This window comes from Agelaius tricolor, unplaced genomic scaffold (assembly GCF_023055355.1).
Source record: "Agelaius tricolor isolate 1412-34295 unplaced genomic scaffold, bAgeTri1.0.p SCAF_3, whole genome shotgun sequence".
Taxonomy (NCBI): Eukaryota; Metazoa; Chordata; class Aves; order Passeriformes; family Icteridae; genus Agelaius; species Agelaius tricolor.
The window spans coordinates 28,045,070-28,065,208 of record NW_027269263.1 but is presented as its reverse complement, the minus strand read 5'-3'; the positions used below and the strand labels follow the sequence as shown (position 1 = coordinate 28,065,208).

The window sequence follows — 20,139 nt, the reverse complement described above, 5'->3', positions numbered from 1 at the left end:
ACTTTAAATCCTAGACAGACATTATATACATAGCCTCTTGACTAAGTAAACTTACTATTCTAAAAAGCAAAAAAATTCTATATGAACTTTCCACATATAAAGTAAGTAATTGTCTCTGTTCTGTGTGAGATCAGAAACTTTTATTTTTAGATTTCACTAGCAAGGAGAAAAAAAGAATCAACTATAACAACTTGAAAATGGAAGAAATTTCAGAAAAAAGGTTTAACTACCTCTCTTGCTTTGGCAAGCATATATTGATATCTTTTTAACACTTCCTCCTTTTGATTTAATCTTGCTTGCATATTTGCAATGGTTTGATGAGCAATTTTAATGGCATGATGGTACTCTGGGTCATCTTCTTGTTTGCTTAATTCAGACATTATTTTCTCTCCTGATGTTGCAGGTAATCGAAGTCTTAATTCATTTATAACTTTGTCTCTTGATATAACATTTTGTTCAGCTTTCCACAGAGCGGTCTCCTTTTCTTCTAATTTCTATAACAAAAGGCAATTTCTGCATTTTCAGAATTCAAACACTGCAAAAAGATCTCACTTTTCAAGAAATGTACCAGAAAGATTTGTCTAAATATACTTATAAACACAAAACACTTTGTCCTGGGATCTGTCTGTATGGGATTACTATTAGATTAAAATGTCCTAGAATATCATTACTATGTCTCTATGTATTATTTGCTTGGCACATGACACTTAAACAACTCCTTTTGTCCTACCAAATGAAGAAGCTGGTGTTTTACCAATTATTTAGGAACCACAAAGTCTCTTCTGTAGCAGAGTAGCAATTTAACAACCCAAGATAAAAGTATTTTGTAGCACTTGCTAAACTTAACTATGCATAGTCAACTGAATTTTGTACAGCAAGACTAAATGTATTAATAAAACATTATAAAATTCTAAAGACTAAATGGATTAATAGAACCTACTAAATGGATTAATAAAAACATTATAAAATTCTCCTGTATGATTTTTTCCAATGGAAAAAATATTTCATTTTACTCATGGTATGATTATATTATTTACATTTTCTGAGTGTTAAGCATGTCTAAATGACATTTTAAAAAGGATATTTTTCATGGGAAAAAAAAGTAAAGGCATATGGAAACACAAACTTTGTCACGTTAAATTATAATTTATACATTAAATTACCTCTTCCAGTGATCTGCAGGTTGCCCTAGTTTCCAGTATTGTTCGAATATATTCCTGAATCTTTCTTAAAGCCAACTCAAGTTGTTGTGGGACTGGCAAACTAGGGTCTGGAACTGAGCCTGTAGCATCTTCAAACTGCACAGAAAGATTCATATTTATGTAATCTGATAGCTCTGAAAAACATGCTTATGTGCCTAATTTTAGTGCATGTACCTTTAAAGCTGTGCTAAGTATTTCAGTTTGTTGATGATCATACTGGTCTAACTGGCGCTGCAGTTCTACTTCTCTCTGGTCCCAAGCCATTTGCCTTTCTTCATGAAACTGTAACAAATGTTTGATAGAGGTAGTTTATTTATTGAAGGCAATGGGAATTTTATAGAAAACTTCAACTGAAAAAAGAGTTACCAAAAAGGTAAACACTCAAATAAGCTATTAAAAAGGATTATAAACCTAAGATATAAACACCTGTGTTAAAAAGCTATTAGAAAATCAATTAGTAAAATAAGGAATAGTATATTTTTACAATAGCATGCAGGAATATATACCTTGTTCTGCTGTACAATTTCTTCTTCCAGGTTACTGATTGTACATTCATATTCAGAAATTATATTACGCAAATACTTCACCTCTTCTTTTTGCTTGACTAATTCTCGACTGAGTTTAAGTTCCTGCAGATGGAGTTCCTCCATTTTCATGTGCCATACAATTACCTTGCAATGAATAACACACAATATATTATAATTTACCACAGGCCAACTAGATTTGGCTTCACTTGTTGGCTTTGAGGCAGGATGGAACTTCTCAAACTAACTGGAAGACACATGCTCTGCCTTTTTAAGCTTCTTTGCTTGTCTTGAGAGAGGAAGCATGACAAGAGTATGAAACTGCAAGGGGAATGACTGATAAGTGCAGCAGCCAACTGGAGAGGCAACAGGTTTCCCTTACACTGACAAAAGTGCATTGCAAACAATTTTCAAATTATTCAAGTTATACCTTATGTATCTGTCCAGACTGAACAAAAAAAAAGTATGCAAGAAGTTTGGTTTGTATTTTCTAAAAGAGCAAGAGAATTCAAAATCATTAAAAACTGTATGTATTCAAAAAAATGTACATGTACTAAAAATAACAGACATAAATTTGTCAAAATGCTCTAGAAAAATATTTGAAAACTGACTTAAAACTATAACATGCCCAGAGCATTACAAGCATTGCTTACATGCAGACAACTTTAGTCAAAACAGATACAACCATAATATCTAACATACAGTGATCTTGAAGAGAAGTGAGAAAGCATTCTTAAGATTTCAGGGTGGCATTGCTTACAGTTGCAAAATATACTTAAGCAAAATTTACATAAGCATAGTAACATTTCTAACCATGCTGTCTAAATTACTGCCTCTGGATTTTTTTAAAAAAGACATGGATCTGAAGTGAAGATTTCACTGCAAGCTTATGGGACAAAACTTCAGAATGCTAGTTTGTATTTCATTTATTTCATTATTTAATTAGATTCATAATTTAATTCAATTTAATATAACTGCAATTATAGTTAGCGTCTAGTTCCTATGTGCCTTAATTGGGCACAAAAGCAGATAATTAGTACATATACCTCCACTGACTTTTACAGAAAACAAAATATGATAGCTCCCATATTCTAACAGTGTATTTTGAAATCAGTAAGTTTTACATTAAAACATATATTTAGAAAACTATCTAAACTGAAACTAAATTTAAATGCAGATCAGATAAGCAAAGCTATTCAAAGCTATAAAATCACAAACCTTTTGAGCTCCTCTGCTATCCTTCAAAGCACTTACTAATTCTTCTAAACTTTTCAGTTTCAACTCCAGCTCTAAAGCTCTGTTTTCTGCATTTCTACGCTCCTGCTGGGCATACTGAACTTCTTCCAAGATCTTCAGTTTGTCATTCTGTAGCTGAATCATTGTTTTAGAGAATTTTTCTTGCTGTGCTAAAGGCAGAGCACCACTAAACTGTCGCCGCAAAGACTGAACCGTCTGTTGTAGATGTTTGGCTCTATTTCTTCCTTCAAGTCGGGCAAAATATAAGGCTTGATCTCTCTCATCAAGCTTCTGCTCCAAACGTAGATTATGGATCTCCATCTTCTGTAGTTTCAACTTAAACTTCTCCAACTGGTCTACAGCAACAGAATGACTACCTTGAAGAGCTACAATATCTTGATGCAGTTTTGCAATAATTGCTTTTTCATCTGACTGTGCCTAAGAACAAAATTGATAGAACAAATTTATTTTTCATTTTGACGCAGAATATGTTAACCCAGTTTATACATAAACAAAAACAAGCTATTTTTAATATATATGTGTTATATATTGTGTGTATTATTCCACAGAGAAGAGTAAGAATCAGCCTCTAACAGGCTTTTAATTTTTCCACTATTGTTTCTACAGCCACATTTTAGAAGTACACCTTTTCAGATACTTATCTTAAGAATGGTGTCTTTCCAAAATACCAGAAACTGAGGAAGAAATACGTACCTAAACTTAGAAAATATGATAATGTTAAACCTGACACAAGTGTTGGATTTAAGGTCTCAAACCGTTTTATAATGTGAAACCAAATTCCAATAAATTGTTTTAGCTAACAACAAAATAGTAAACCTGTTGCAAATCTTCAATATTTACAAGTAATTTCTTGCTTGTGAAAAATGATCAGACTTTCCTTGACCATGAGCTATTGATGATACAAGAATGAATATTATGTAAATAATATGGAAAAAGGTCAGGATCTGTAATAGCTGCACAGCTAGAATGCAGTAAATAGAGAAGGGAATAATTAATGTAATATGGAACTTTTGAAAGGGTATGGGCACTACAAGGACTAGCTTGCTAAGATTCTTCTGAAATACTTTTGATGTTTTCTAATTCATTGCAAAATCACTTCATTTCTTCTCACTCCAGGGAAAAAAGAATCCAAAGTGCAGTTTTAATAAAGGTTAAATTTTACCTGATAATCTAAAATTTGCATTCTAAGATATTCCACTTCTTTATCTCTGTATTGCTGGCGTGCCTCCAGAGCTTCAACTTGTGTTTGTGCTACATCAGACAGTTCTCTTAACCTTCCAGGGAAAACAAGAATATTCTGTCACTTGAAACCAGTGAATAACCTATTATGTTTTTCTACATAGAAGATACCAAGAAAAATTATGTTTCCTCATATCAAAACATATTTGGATTTCATTCATTTCAGCATACTCTTCTCTACTACTTAAGAGTTCTGTTTAAGAAAATTCTTCTGTGTTGCCTCTCAACTTTTTCACAGGACATTTTCTTATACACTATACAGAAGTTTGCTAGCAGTAACCTACTCGAGGAAAATAATGACATGGGTTTTTTACCTGACCTACTCATCTCTGTCCTCTATTTCTCTCCTACTTCAGGATATAAATACTCAACATTTTATAAATGCTCAAAACATTTCATTCTCAATTCCCTTCTCTGCTTCCCCAAATTTAATAACTTACTTGCAGTGCCAAAAATCACTGCAAGTATCCCAATAGATTTTTCTGGTTTAGGCATATAACAGGATTACATTAATTACTCAAAGACAAATGTTCATACCAACATAGCTAAAAAGCTCCAATTTCTGCAAAGTTAATCTCTTCTAAGTAAATGGAAATCCTCCCTCCTACTGTACCTTAATGTTTGAGATATGAGTCTTTCAAAGAAAGAACTGCTTTCCAATTAGTTCTACGAGATTTTCATATACAGAACGGGGGTTGTGGCACAGAAACAAAATCAACTTTAATTAGTGTAAAAATACTAGTATAAGTATCTACTTGCATGCTTACCCTATCTATCCCAGCCAGCACTTAATTCCTTGTTCAAATTAAAGTGAAACAAATTGCATTCTTTATAGTCAGGAATTAAATGTTTCATTTTCAACACTAAATTTGGCATGTATATATGCATTGAAAACTGCATGTAAGTCATACACAAGTAGTGTATCATGTAAGGCTAGTATGCCTGAATTTTCACACATTTCTGAACGTACTTAATTCAAAATTTATAAATTCAAGACTTACTTTGATACTTCAATCTTCAGCTCCATCTCACGCTTCTCTAGGTCCATAATTTGTCGTCTGTCTGCATCACTTACTGCCTTACTTACACTCTTTGACAGTTCATCCCTTAATTCCTGTTCCACTTTCTGTGCCTCAAGATTGATTTTGGTGAGCTTAAAAAAATCAAAACCAAAAACAAATGAACAAAATGGCATCCTAAGCACATAATTGCTCAAACTCAGCAATGAAATAGGAGCACCAAAAGTATTTTTTCTTTTTCAGTCATTACAAAACACAGTTAAGCTCTGATGAGGTTGTGTTCAAAAACCAGTTTCCCTTACTCTCTGCTTAAACATCTTTTTTGTTTGCAGGATTTCATGCACATAGCAATGGATACACAGTTTGGCACAGAAAAGGATTCTAAACTAAATACAATTCTTATTAGTGAATTTTCTTAAAATCATTACTGCAATAACTTGCTCCTAAACTAAAATGAAAAATAAAAACAAATTTTAAAAAAAGACTTTAAACACTTTGGGAAATGAATAGTCTTATATATTTTTATACTGTCTTTTATATTGGCATTGTTAACACCAACAGAGTTTATAAATGCCAAGGCTAACAATAATATTGTGTTCTTTTATTCCTTCTAAAAAAAACTTTCTTAATTAAATGACATTCAAGCAGTCTGATTTTTCAAGTTGATTATCAAATACTGAGAAACCAATATTTCAATTCAAACCAAAAAGCATTAAAAGAAATAATCTTAATCCATCTTAATCCTAACACAGAGAAGTCCCAGTACATAGAGTTGTGGCCCATTATTCTGATACCACTTCTTCTTAATAAAATAACTGATTTCCTAAGCAAACAAAAAGAAGTGCAGGGTATCCTCACATATCTGGAAAACTAAAAGTAGAATGCTGAAGTTGATTTATGACTTAAAAAGATGTATAGTAGACTTCTAGTTATCAGTTCTTAAACTGGTATTACTTACAGCTTTCATTAATTACATCCACACATTCTTCTTATCTCTTTCTCAAACAAAAAGTAATTATACCAGCTTAGGAGGTACTGACAACAGGAGTATATGAAACAGAAAATGTATGTCCTTGAACTACAGAAATGGGGCAAAAGGGATACAGAGGTACTAGTAATAAAGAATGGCTTTAGGCGTTCATCAACTCAGAATGGAGGAAGACCATCAGACCTAAAGTATAAAACTATCACAAGACAAATAATATATACAAAAAAGAATACGAAAAATGTGACACTAGGGTACATCACCTAAAGCATTCCTTATAGAAATAAAAGAACTCATCCCATCAGAAAAGGCTTCAGCAATGCTGCTGCTGAAAAGCTTTATACACTTTCAGTTACTCCATCTCCCAGATTAAATCAAATCAAAACAATGTAACAAACATTACTAAAACAACAGAGAAACAGGGAGTCACCCAACAGCAATCTAAAATAGACTACACTCTAGCAAAGGACAAGGAGTTGAAATTAATACAATCTATCTTCATTCCTATAAATTTTTCTCTTTCAGCCCTTGTGCTTAAATTATAGACCAGTAGTGTCACAAGAACAAATCTGTACAATTGCTATAAATAAATTTATTGTAGTAACTATAATAAAGTCTCCTGCTAGCAAAAAATAAATTTCTATAAAAAATTCAAAAATTAATAGTGCAGATGAAAAAACCTAACAAGTTTAAGACCGATAGGCCAGGAATACTGAGCTTCATCAGCTTCAATGGCACATGACTTCTATTTCTGTACTATGTGTGGCATAGGATGTAGCCAGTCTGTAAGAGAATCACAACACTATCACTTGCACAAGTGATGCAAAGTTCTAACCTTTTTTTGAATAATTGGTAATTATAATGAAAAAATTATAAGAAAAAGAGATCATATGGATTAGACAAAAGAAATAACAAGGTTGGAACAGACTTTTTTCTTGCAGTCCACTGACAAAACTAGGAAACTATCTGTCAAGATGCTCATCATGTGTTGTATTATCAACTAAATTTTAAAATAAATAATAAATTAGTTCTATTTTTACCAATGGCTCTCATATGCAAAATTGCAGCTCTTAAAGGCTACAAAACTATGTTTTGCATCATAAGTTTACTTATACACTTAATTTATTGACACAAATTGATATAAATAATTTTTGAAAAGCTCAAAAATATGTTTTTAAGATGTATCAAATTAGGTTGTTAAATCTCAGCAGATTTACCTCAGCAAATTTTGTTTCCAATTCAAAATTACGTTCTTCTATTTGCTTTACAGTACTCCTTAAGTGTTCATACATGCGTTGTGAATGCTCTGCTCTCTGTCTTTCATTTAGCTCCTTCATTTCCAACATTGTGATTTTCTTAGAAATGGACAAAATCTCACTGTTGGTTATTGCTTTTGTGACTTTGTCCATGGCATTGTCATCCCCTACAAGAAAAAATATTTAAATTAAGACATACACAAACTGATTCAACTATGAAAATTATTTCCACCATGGAACCAAACAGGAGTTTTGCTTTATCTGTGTCAAGTAAACTTTAACATCTGTGCATCTGGATGCATGGTTATCTTGCCTTACTTCATGTTTAAAAAGTGCGTAATTTGAATAAAATACTGCTATCAATTATGAATGCATGTATTTGCAACCATGGTTACTGAGACTGATAGCTATTTTTAATGTAGCCTTTCACCTTATGCTTAATACAACTGGCAAACCTTCAGGAAATTTAATTTAAAATCTGTAGAAGAAACAGGGCTGAATAATGGGAATGAAATCTATACAAAGAAAACCCATCCATTAGGAAAGAATACTTTGTTACAAGGCATGAAACCAGCAAAATGAACTGAACTGCCTTAACAAACTCTAAAACACCACAACTGACAATCAAGTTAGACAATATTAAGAAAAAAATATTCAGGTGATGTTGCATTAAAAGCTTTTAAACCCTTGACCCAATAACCCAAGAAAGTCAAAGTGGAAGAGTTTCATTAGAAAAATACTGAACTTGCTTTTAGTGAAATGAAACTTACAAACAAAAAAATTCAGCACAAAAATGGACATCACTACTGAAAGACATAAAATAATTATGATTTTTTTTATTTTTATTATTTTAAGACACATCTATTTTATAATATTTTAAAGTATTACTTTTATACAGGATATACCATTTGGTGTTTAATGTTGCAATATAACTTTCATACTTGCCCAGTTTAGTCATCTGCTCCCAAGCTTGTTCTACAGTGTGAAGTTTTTCTTTTGTGATCTCCAGTTCCTTATTCAGTGCAGTTATCTGTGCTTTCAAGGATTCATTCTCACGCTATATGACAAAAAAGTTACAACATAACAGCAAACTATTTCATTGTAGCAGATTTCATCTTTAGTATCTACGAAATCTTTTAGATAAACAGACTTTACTTTTGTGTGACCTATATGCTACATATATAGCAACAGAAGACTATATGTTGTGAAGTGTAATATGCTTGTCAAGTGTAAAAATACTAGTCTTTGTCCTCTGTATCTTCCTGTCACAGCTAGGAAGTATTTATTACCAGCAACTGTGAGTATTTATTACCAGCAACTGTGATTCCTACAGTGGCTTCAATTAGATGAGAAAATCTTTGTCATACTGAGCACCTCATTAGCAGTGGGAAAGAAATACTTCTGGAGTACTTCATCCCACAAAGAATACTTCATCTTGCACACAAATACCTCTGAGACAGATCACATTTCTTTAGTTCTTTTAGGCATCTGACGCCAAATGTTACTTTTGTAAATGTTCCTTCACTCCTCCAAATAGAAATACAAATTTCATTAACCAATACAACAAATTAACCAAATACAAGTACATTAACCAGTAAAACAAATTGAATACTTCATAATAATTTTCAGTTTTAGTTTTCTGGATACATTTTTAGTTGATATATTATTCTCTAGCTCTAGGAAGATGCTCAAATAGGTAATGCAAGTTTTCATATGCACAAAATTCCATAAAATAGACATAGGAGTCCTTCATTCTTTACCACCCATGAAAAGTGAGAGGTAGTAACATATCTTTGAAGTCAACTTCACAGTTCTTGAGAAGAAACTCCTTTCTACTTCAGAATAAAAGTTTCACGAGAAGAGTTAAATATTTGCAGTACCTACAATATTTTGCAAGTACATTATGAACAATCTTTGGCATCTTTTATGGAAGTGAAATTAAGTGCTTTACTCTTTTTGGAACTAACCATTTCATTCCTGGGAAAGCTGGAAAGTAGTAAGAGCACATACTTTGAGAGTAAGCTTTCAAAGTGTTTACATTCATTCTACTTTCCTTATGACCTCCAAAACTGAAGACGATAGCAAACATTCCTCCTGCCTGTCTCATTTTAGTAAACAAAGAACTAAAAATAATTTCTGTGAGAAATATCCAAAGCTTAGTTTGAAGAGCAAACAAACAAATAAACAAAGAACCAAAAGTAAATGCTTTTCTGTCTGCCCATTTTTTCCCCTTAGGGTTAAAATGTAACACAAACATTACCTCCATGTGTTCCATGTTTGTTGTCCGTTGCACAAGCAAATTATCTTTTTGTAACATCTCTCTGTATTTAGCAGTTAATGCATTGTACTGCTTATTGGCCACTTCTAGCTCAGACAATGGCACACTATTGTCTAGCACTTTTTGCAGAACTGCAATCTTAAAGCAAGCCATTTCCTATGAAAATAATCAACACAATAGGTTACTAAGGTCACCTAGAAATGTAAACATAAAACTACTCCATGTAAGAAGAATAATAATTAATACAGTGCTTTAGATATTAGTTTATTTTTCTACATTACTGTTCATCTTCAAAAATCACCTGCAATACACATTGACAAAACTTCTCTGATATTCCAGCTCTCTGGGTAATTTTATCAACAGTTGCCTCTCAAGGCACTGCCAAAACTATCTTGTAAAATGAATACAGGTCCTAGAAACTTGCAAGACCAAAAGGTAAGATTCAGTTTCATATGATGATCATAGAATCATAGAATGGTTTGGGTTGGAAGGGCACCTTGAAGATCATCTAGTTCCAAACCACTCTGCCAGGGGCAGGGACACCTTCCACTACACCAGGTTGCTCAGAGCCCCATCTGACCTGGCCTTGAATGCTTCCAGGGACAGGGCATTCGCAACTTCTCTTGGCAACCTGTGCCAGTGCCTCACCACCCTCATAGCTAATAATTTCTTCGTTATATCTAATCTAAATCTACTCTCCTTCGATTTGAAGCCTGTCCCCCTTGTCCTGTCACCATACACCATTGTCAAATGTCTCTCTCAATATTTCTTGTAGGCTCCCTCCCTCCCTCTGGCCTTCCCTCTGGAAGGCCAGATTTAGGTCACCACAGAGGCTTCCTCCTTTCCAGTCTGAATAATCTCAATTCTCTCAGCCTTTCCTCACAGCAGTCACACTGCTTTTGATGCAGCCCAGGATGTGCTTGGCTTTCCAAGCTGGAAGTGCACATGGCTGGGTCATGTCTAACCTCCCATCCACCAGCACTCTCAAGTCCTTCTCAGCAGGGCTGCTCTCCATCTATTCATTCCCCAGTCTGGGTTGATACCAGGGGTTGCCCTGACCCAAGTGGAGCACCTTGCACTGTGAATATGAGATTCACATGGACCCACATACTGAGCTTGTCCAGGTCACAGTACTTATATAAATACAAAGAATATTTCTACAAGATTCGTAACACCAATTAGAAAGCTTTTGGAAAATGCATTCAAGAAACTAGTAATAACTACATTTAAAAATAAAGGGTATTTCTTTCCCAACTGTAAAAATAAAAAATGTGTGCTATTACTACCATAAACTATACCTTGAATCGTTGCAAGTTTCCAATCTTCTCTGTAACTGCAGTCTCCATATGTGTTATTTCACCCTTTAGTTTATCATTCTCTTTTCTGAGGTGCCGCTCCATTTCAAGTAAAGTGGTACACTGCCTTGTTAGTGATTTTTCATTAACTCGTAGAACAGTTATTTTTCTATTATTTTCTGCAAGTACTTTCTTTGTTTCATCAGAATCCATCTGAAGTGCATCAAGTAAATTCTGCAAAACATTTTTTTAACAAGAGCCTTGTACAGAAATATGGTAAAGCACAACTACATACAAGATTTCTTGTATATTTTTTAATCTAAATGGAAAAATTCCATTAATTTGTCTGAAATAATTTCTTTTTGCTAATAAAATACATACACAGACTCAACATATGCTCAAACATACAGCATTCTAAGAAAAAGATGAATCTTCAAAAGAAGTAGCTAAGTACATTTGACTGACCAACTGGAATTTTAATTAATGCTGACACTTTCAAAATTTAGAACAAGAATGGTTCTCTGCATTCACTGTCATCAGTCTTCCCATTTATACTAGAATAAAAAAAATGCATTGGAACAATTTTCTAAACAAATAGAAGTCCTGTGGCTCCAAACAAACCCTAATAACCTCCTACTTTGAAGATCAAACCTGTACTTGTAAAGTAAAAAACCACAGGATTCCTTCCATAGAAACATCTATGTGTATGTGTGACACACGTGTTTGCATGCATGTGTAAAAGGATGAATTGTTTCCTGTTTTTCTGAAACACTGATTCATATACATTAACAGTTATATATAATGACACAACTGAAAGTAATACCCTTAATTCTTAGTGTAAACCAATGTGTTTTCAAAGGGCTTGTTGGCTTGCTCCTCCTCCCAACCAAACAGCCTGGCTAACAACTGCTGTTCAGAGAGCAGTGTGGCTGTAAAGAGTGTATGTGTGAACAGAATACCTGCCTTAGAAGGCATTTCCTCAAAACTGATAATGTTGAAGAGAAAGATCACCATTAACCAGACTGAAGGGTAACCATAAAATTAGAGACTTCTTTATTTGAAGTTATCAGCTTGAAAACTGGCATTAAAAAAGCATAAAAACTTCTAACAGCAAGGGCAGAAAGGGTTATAATGCAGCACTCTTAACCTAGTACAGCTTCAGAAGCCTCTCCACTGTCCCTGTATCTTCTACACATTTGTGAGTGACTCTTCCCTGGTGGACACCACACCTCAGCACTCCAGATAATGGTCTGGGGGTACTAAGTGCAACAATTAGGGACCCACACCTCATCAGGTGAGTGATGTGACCTCTTGGGGTGGTTTCTCACCAGTGCATGGATTAGCAGACTGCAGGAAGGCCAACAGGCACAGGCAACACTGGAGCACCCCCATGCATACACAGCACTCTGGGACAGGCACAAGAGGTGTGTGTACACATTTTCCCATCTAACAAACTAGAGTAGTGTATTAAAACCTCTGTTCTATGTCCTAAAATCTTTTTGAAAATTGAAAGTAACAAAATTACTTACAGAATATGCCTTTATCTTCATAGCATCTTCTTCTTTTTGCTCTTCTAGTTTTTTCATTTCCTTTTTAATATTTTCTGATTCTTTTTGCCAGCTTTCTTTTTGACTAAAACAGTACCGAATTTTAATTTATTATAATGAAAGAGATGATGATTTTTAAAACTGTAACTTCAAAAGCAATTCTAAAATATTGCAAACCAAGGTACTTACTTTTAGCAGTAATATAATTTGAAAAGCACATGATAAATTGTAGATGGATTACTGAAAAACAATACCCTCTGTTTAGCCCACAGCCAGTTAAATGATGAAAATAATTCTTCAGTGTCTTATTTATTCTTCAAACGTATATTATATTTGCTTAAAGGATGTAATTTCCCACCATTGTTTTGTTATTTCAGTGAAAACCACACCCAAAACATAAAAAGATTCAGCTAATTCAGCTTCATTTGGCCCAAACTACTCTCCTCTGTCCATTTTTATTTATTTATTTGGGAGAAAAAAAAAAACAACTATGCTCTTTCATACATGTCTAATAAGGAAGTTCCTATAGACTATATGGCACAGTTTAGGATAGTTTAAAAAATCGTTCATCAAGGATATTTTAGAAGTTGTATTTTCTCTCCAAAGAGGTATCTAAGTTTCTTAAATAATGGAGTAAAATGGAGGAGAATTAAAGAAAATTCTTTGAAAGTCAATTTAATGGGATGTCAAGTCAAAGAATCTCCTTCTGTAACTTCAATCTCTACCAGCTTTAGAGAAAAAAGCTTGAATCATCATTTTATCCCCCTTGGATATTGGAGATATCTCACCTAGTAGTAAATGAGGCAGTATATTACAGCCTTCAATAAAAACTGTCTCTTTAATGCTTAAAAAAGAGATAACATTGTCTGGGAATCTTAACTGAATCAAAGAAGAAACAGAAATTTCTGAAAGGTTAAACCCTTATTACAGAAGCCATCTGGGTAACTGTTCATCCCAATCCAGAGAGTATCCAACTAATAGTTTGTTAATTGAAAAATCCAAATTATCATATTCATCCCTATCCTCCCAACAGATGAAAACAGTTTTTAAATTTTTTTGACCATAAGAATAATTTTATGGAATTTAGGTTCACTGAAGCATATAAAAGAACTAGGAGTCCAAAAGAAAAGCAACCACAAAATCCTGACAACCTGAATTTTTCAGAGATCTCTGACTGTATTTGGACAGCAGTTTGCTTTTTTCCCTCCCCTCCTCTCCACTCCCAAAAACCTATTAGAACCCATCCCTGAAAGCGAAAGAAAATGAGGCTAACAACCATCATATCAGGTTCTAGTAAGTGCAAGGTATCAGAAGCAGAAAGCACAATGAAATCCTCATGATAAAACATGCAAAATGAGAAGAGTCCAACAGAAGATGGTTTTGTAGGAGTTTTTTGAATCTCTACAGGACTAAAGAAAATGTATGGAGTCCATATCCAAACATGGCAGCACTTACAACATTAACCAAAGAAATTCAACACAACAGCAGATCTTGTTTCAAGACTGTTAAATATTTAGAATATTGAACTTTCATAATTCAGAAAAAAGAGCAATACCTTTGATATTCTTTATACAGCAAGCCTTGTTGATGACGAATCACTGCAAATTTTTGCTTGTAGTCCTCCACTGCATCTTCTAATTGTTTAAGCAACTTTTCTTTGTTTTCCAGTTCCTAGTTATTATTTTCCAAATAAAAATACAAAAATTATTAATGTAAGTTTTAAACATGAAACTAGCAATTTAATCAAAATGGCAGTTCTTTGTGCTTTCATGATAGATGCTTCTGCCATGAACTGCGTGAACTATGAATATGAAATATGCATTTTCTTTAGAAGCAATAGATGAAAAAAATCCAATGAGTTTTAGCATTCACATTAATCGGTGTGAAAAAGAGCACAAAGCCTGCACTGCAGGTTTCAGCCCTCAAAGTTCAAAACACTATGACCGGTAGCTAGCTCACAAAGAAAACTAACTCAATGTCTTACTGGCAAGGGGCTTTTTCCTCTCATTTTCTCAAATAGTCTTCTACTTTATAAGCATACAGAGTTGAAAAATATTTTCTAATGAAAAATAAAAAAACTATCAAAGACAGAAAAAGATAAATTAAAAATAATAAAAAGGTAACTTTCTTTTTTTTACTCCAATTCTGAAATAGTTCTTCATTACTATATGCCTGATTGCTATGCTTCTCATGGGAATCACTGGAATTGGTTTCAATGTATTCATGCCTTTATTTACAATTGTCAATGTATTTTTGACAAATCACGGAATGAAAAATCATATAGTAAATTTCTAGAGACCTTGGCTCTATAGGGAAAAACTGTTCAAGTAGGATTTGCACATGCAGACTCAGGTGTGGCATCCAGACAGCAGTAAGAGAGAGGTTCTCATAGAAAGAGTGTAACTGTGGAAGTAGAAGGAAGAGTGGGCAAATATTTAGATCAAAATTCAGATTTAAAACATAAAAAATCTGAATTGCTGTCCATTTAGTTAGCTATTACCTTTCAGGCTTACAGCACAGCACAATACTTACAACTTTAAATTACAGAATATCCCAAAGAGTTTAGTAGATGTTAGAACACCAAAATAATTTTGGAGACATCTTTCATGTCCACACATAGCATTCTGCTGGACTTGAAAGGAATTATATACATGTTACAAATACTCTTTATTTCAAGGAATATATGAGTTACCTGTGTAAGATGTATTAAATATTCATTCAGAGAATTAATTGTATTAACACTTGAAGGAGCCATTCCTTCTGGAAGATTCACTGTTTGGAAGACAATATTGGCACCTTCTGACTGATGTAGTAAGCAAATTTCATTTTTCATTTGTTCAATCTAAAGACAGGATACAAAACTCTCATAAAGAAGTAGCTCTTGCTATTAGATTAAAAAAAAGATGAAAAATATACTGCTACATCAGTTGTTATTAACAACCCAATAATTTCACTTATATTCTAAAACACTCTAATACTCCTTAAAATATCCTTTAAAAAATGCCATGATTTCATAAATCAATAAATGCATAATAAATTAATCCAAATTTATCAAACTACTCCAGCAATCAGGGCAACTACACATATAATCACAGTTTTATTCCAATTGTTTAAAACATGGTGCATTCCTACTCCTTTAGTAAAATTAAGTTTTGGAAAGAATTATTGCAGTGGTTATTTGACAGTTTTTTCTAAATAAATCTTTGCATTTTCATTTAATTTAAAAGCTCTCTGGTCTACTAACACTATTTCAGAGGATTCGTTTATCACCAAAGCTGTGATAAAAAGCAAATTTAAATTTAGCTTCTTGTAAGATAATATTTCATTCATCATTCCTTCCCTGGAAGGACCATTGCACAGAATGAATTGTACAACTTAAAACAAGATATAGGACTTTAAAGAATGACTCATCATTTTAATCACTGAATTTCTGTTACATATTTACAAATAAAAAGTGTAAGACTCTTGGTTTTTTTGAAGAAATAGATCTGTGAGCTTTTTTGGACACAGCTCTCCCCAGAAAACAGGCATGCTTGGTGTTTAACATGATGGAATATTGCAAGGATAAAGTAACATGAAGAAGAGTAAGATCTGAAGTTAAAAAGGACAAATTAGTTGGTCCACGACACAAATTTCAGTGAGATTTGTACAATGACATTGTTCAATAAGCTGAATTCAGTGTCTTATAGATCATATGGATTGTTCTAAATTATCAGAACAGCCACTTTTGAAGTTGGAAATAAATTATATAAAATAAACTATATACCTTTTCATTGGCACTTGCCAGCTGATTAGACAAACTTGTTGCTTCCTTCTGAGTCTCTTTTAGCTCGTGTCTCAATTCCTCATTTCGTCCTGTAAGCTGGTCAACCTGGGCTTTCAAGTGTACACTAGCATCAAAGATCCCCTCTGAATTCTTTGACTCCATTGCCTAATGCAGTAAACAGTTAATTAACATAACAAAGAAAAAGTGTAGAAAGCTTTAATTTTTTCAGAGTAAACTGGAGCCCTCAAGTTTAGACTACATGAAATCAGCAAAAAGCATAACATATTATCCCTGTAAATCCTACAAAGCTAAATCATAATTTAGAAGGCAAGCTTACATGAACTAAGCGATCCAGACTAGGGATTATTAAGGCTGTTTCTCCTCCCTTCATACTAGTATCCTTCTGCATTTCCTTGATGGCTTGCAATATTTCTTTCATTCCTTGTTCAAGTTGTTTATTCTCTTCTGATAACTCTTTTACTGCAATAAAAGTCGTAAATCTGTCAAAAAGCACTGAAAAAATGATTTATGGTTTCCTAGGACATTTCATCATGATTCTTGTTGATTTGAAAAATCAAAAGAATGTTCATGTTATTCATGTTACACATACATAGGCATAAGCAATTATGAAATGAAAATCAAGAGCTGCTAGGAATATCTGGGAGATGTATTTTTGTGATGAAATATCAAAAAAAAAAAAAGCTTCATGGGACACAAATTACTTTACTGAACCTTCCAGTCTTCAATGTTTACTTCACTTTAAACTTCTTTAGTAGCCTGTCTGACTTTTGCCAGCTCAGAAACACAGCTGTGTTGGAAATGTCTGGGTGTAACAATGAGCTATCTAGGAATTGCCTGAATTCCTTCTCCAGAATAAGAAAAAAGGAGCATTTAAATTATGTGGCTGTCAAGGAGTCTCAAGACTTCTACCACCTGTAGTTTCTCAAAGAAATTCCAATTTCCAGCAAAAATGAGAAGTGTTAAAACTGAAAAAAACACAACAAACCTGTCAAGACATTCTCTGCATTCAAAAAATATCGCTACTCATCCTGAACACCCAGGAGTGAGCTGCAAAAACTTGAGTAGTTTCACCAAGTCTATTTTGAAATTCAAAAAGAATTTTAAGAATTCACATTTTCTGGGGAAAAAAATTAAGCTTCTTATCCAGAAGAAATTAGAATTATTTTTATTTCTGTGTTTTCAAACAGTGCACTTCAGCTAACATAGATATATATGTAAGCAGCAAGTGGCTCTAATTCCCCAATACTTCCTTTCAGCCAGAAAAGCCCTACAGCTACTACACAAGTTGTATAATTGTTACAAGTGGGATTACTCACACACCTAAAGACTTTACTAGGTCTGAATCAATAAGGAAAAGCACGAGAGATAACATTTTCATGTATTTAGTGTGAATAAACTATGTTTCATGTACTATCACTGCTTTGTTAACACCACAAATGTATATTTACACATTGACACAAGGATATACACTAATAGAAACACAAGATTTTTTTTACAAGTCAGATATTTATGATCACAATTACAGAAACAGAACAACTAAATAAGCAAACCATCTATAGGTACCTGATAATGTTCCCTAGTTTTAAAACAGGCTGCAACTCACATTTAGACTGAAATTTGGCCATTACAGTCCTGTTCTTCTCCAAATCTCTCTCTCTCTCACGTAATTCAGTTGCAAGATATTCATTCTAAAAAAAAAAAAAAAACCACAGAATCTCATTTTAGCAGTTTAATATTTTAGTCCCAGACTTTTTTAAATTTGAAATAGGAATTCATGAAGATTTCCCCATTCACATACTGATTTCTTGCCTAAATAGGAACACAAATGGATTCACTGGAATAGTTACATGAGGTGTATCCCATATAACACTGGCCATACCGAAATATGTACTCTTGGGTCATGCAGCAGCTGGAATAGTGGTCTGGTACAAAACAGAAGTCTGTGGGGCCTTGTAAGTTGTAGCTCTAGTGATATGAAAATATCAAGAGCTTCAAAATTACACTTGTGTTTAACTAGTTGCCACTCTATCTCATAGACTTAGAACCTAAATGAACCGAAAAAGTGGTTTTTTCCAAGTGATCTGAATTCTCGTGTATGCCAAAAGTTTTTCTAAGATTTCCCACAGCCTTTCTGTTTTCAGCTTTATTTTTCTCTTCAGAAACTTCAGCTGGTGCTATTCTATCTGCAAGCATGTTTCTCCATTGCACATTACATGAGCTGCTAGCATGTATTTACAAAAAATATAGAATATTCACTTGTCTTCTAAAAAATATTACAAATTATTCATTCTGGGATTTTTTAAAAGCAGTTAGTAAATGCCCCTAGATAAGTATTTTAACAAGTATTTACAAAATAGGTGGTTTTAGTTTTTGAAAGAGAAATACAAGAAATGTTCATAAACTTGCTTTATGAACCTACTTTTGCTTCTACTTCAGCCATGTCATGTCTGTTCAAGAAATCCAACTTCCTCATATTCTTTCCCTTCTCTTCAGTAAAGCTATCAGTCATTGGCATATTATCAGCATCCAATCCTAATGCAAGCAGATGTAAAAGTAATACATTATTAGGAAATTTTAACTGGTCTTCAACCAAAAGAATACACTCCATTTATTGTATCTGAGTTCTAGGTTTCTACCTTTCCATCTGAGCATTATGGTACCATGAGTGGAATGGAATTGAAATTTTAAGAATTTTGAAACACATGAATTATGTTGATTTACTGGAAATTTTGGGAAGATGATCCTACGCCTATTGCAAAGCAAAGACAGAAGGCCCAGAGGTGCATTACAAGTCATCACAACTCAAGAAGATACTGGGCTGTAAGATCAGGAAATCCAAAAGCACTCACCTCTCCCAACAGATTCAATGCAATGTATTAAGCTCTCTAATTTAAACAAATGAGCAAGTATAACATAGCTACATTAACTATAAACAGAATTTTTATGTTTATGTATAAGCAGAATGTTTTTAAAATGACAGTTTATATCAAAAACATCCTACCTATTGTTGCAACTCTTCTTCCTTTCTCCTGAGCCAACTTACGAATGTGTTTTTTCAGTTCAATTCTTTCCTCTTCTAGTCTTTCAATCTGCATATTATTATTCACAGATCAGTATTCCATTTTGTTCAAATGCATTTTTATTATGTAGCTTTTACACAAAAATAGGATTTATCACTTACCTCTTGCAAAAGAATCTGGTTTTCAGCTCTATATTGCTGCTGCTTCAGTGCTTTGCTGTTTCTGAATTCATTTAAATCAATCATTGTCTTTGGCTCAAGACCTAAAACAAAATACATCACAGTCATTTAAGGAGGAACATTAATTTTAGTTAATGAAGTTAATTTATGTAAGAACATAACTAGAGAAGTAGAGTTAAAAAATAATTGGTGGGTAGTTGATTGTATTTCAACTATCTATAAAAATATATAACTATCTATATAACATAAATACACATCTTATATTTCATGTATTAAGAGCAGAAGAAAGCTTAATTTACCACAGTTACTCAAAACCTAAAATAAAATAAAGTAGCACCTAAAATTAAATTTATTTACATTTAAATTCTTCTATTTAAAAAGAAGTCTATCTGAAGTTTTCTCTGTGTGTTTCATCTAGCATTACAACTTCAGGACGCTATGGTTTCCAGATGCCATATTATGAAGTTTATTAGGCAATGCATGACCAAAGAGGAATCAAAACCAAAAAAGAGTAGAGAACCTATTCTCCTACTTTGTTCACTCAAAGGAAC

At 33.3% G+C, this 20,139-nt stretch overlaps 1 protein-coding gene across 5 annotated transcripts in view; it reads right to left on the bottom strand.

Annotated features, from left to right (window-relative positions):
• Positions 1-20,139, bottom strand: part of CEP290 (centrosomal protein 290) — a 47,499-nt gene that overhangs the window by 17,312 nt on the left and 10,048 nt on the right. For 4 of the 5 annotated variants that reach the window (XM_071423311.1, XM_071423312.1, XM_071423313.1 and 1 more), the window contains 20 exons: positions 19,571-19,671; positions 19,391-19,478; positions 18,809-18,921; positions 17,993-18,077; positions 16,706-16,848; positions 16,369-16,533; positions 15,295-15,444; positions 14,158-14,273; positions 12,585-12,687; positions 11,059-11,289; positions 9,743-9,916; positions 8,428-8,539; positions 7,444-7,649; positions 5,224-5,375; positions 4,146-4,257; positions 2,945-3,400; positions 1,709-1,873; positions 1,377-1,484; positions 1,164-1,298; positions 231-494 (listed from right to left, as the gene is read on the bottom strand). In XM_071423311.1, coding sequence (XP_071279412.1) covers positions 231-494; positions 1,164-1,298; positions 1,377-1,484; positions 1,709-1,873; positions 2,945-3,400; positions 4,146-4,257; positions 5,224-5,375; positions 7,444-7,649; positions 8,428-8,539; positions 9,743-9,916; positions 11,059-11,289; positions 12,585-12,687; positions 14,158-14,273; positions 15,295-15,444; positions 16,369-16,533; positions 16,706-16,848; positions 17,993-18,077; positions 18,809-18,921; positions 19,391-19,478; positions 19,571-19,671 — 3,179 coding nt within the window. The remainder of the gene's footprint in view (positions 1-230; positions 495-1,163; positions 1,299-1,376; positions 1,485-1,708; positions 1,874-2,944; positions 3,401-4,145; positions 4,258-5,223; positions 5,376-7,443; positions 7,650-8,427; positions 8,540-9,742; positions 9,917-11,058; positions 11,290-12,584; positions 12,688-14,157; positions 14,274-15,294; positions 15,445-16,368; positions 16,534-16,705; positions 16,849-17,992; positions 18,078-18,808; positions 18,922-19,390; positions 19,479-19,570; positions 19,672-20,139) is intronic. The other variant, XM_071423314.1, reaches the window with a different exon arrangement.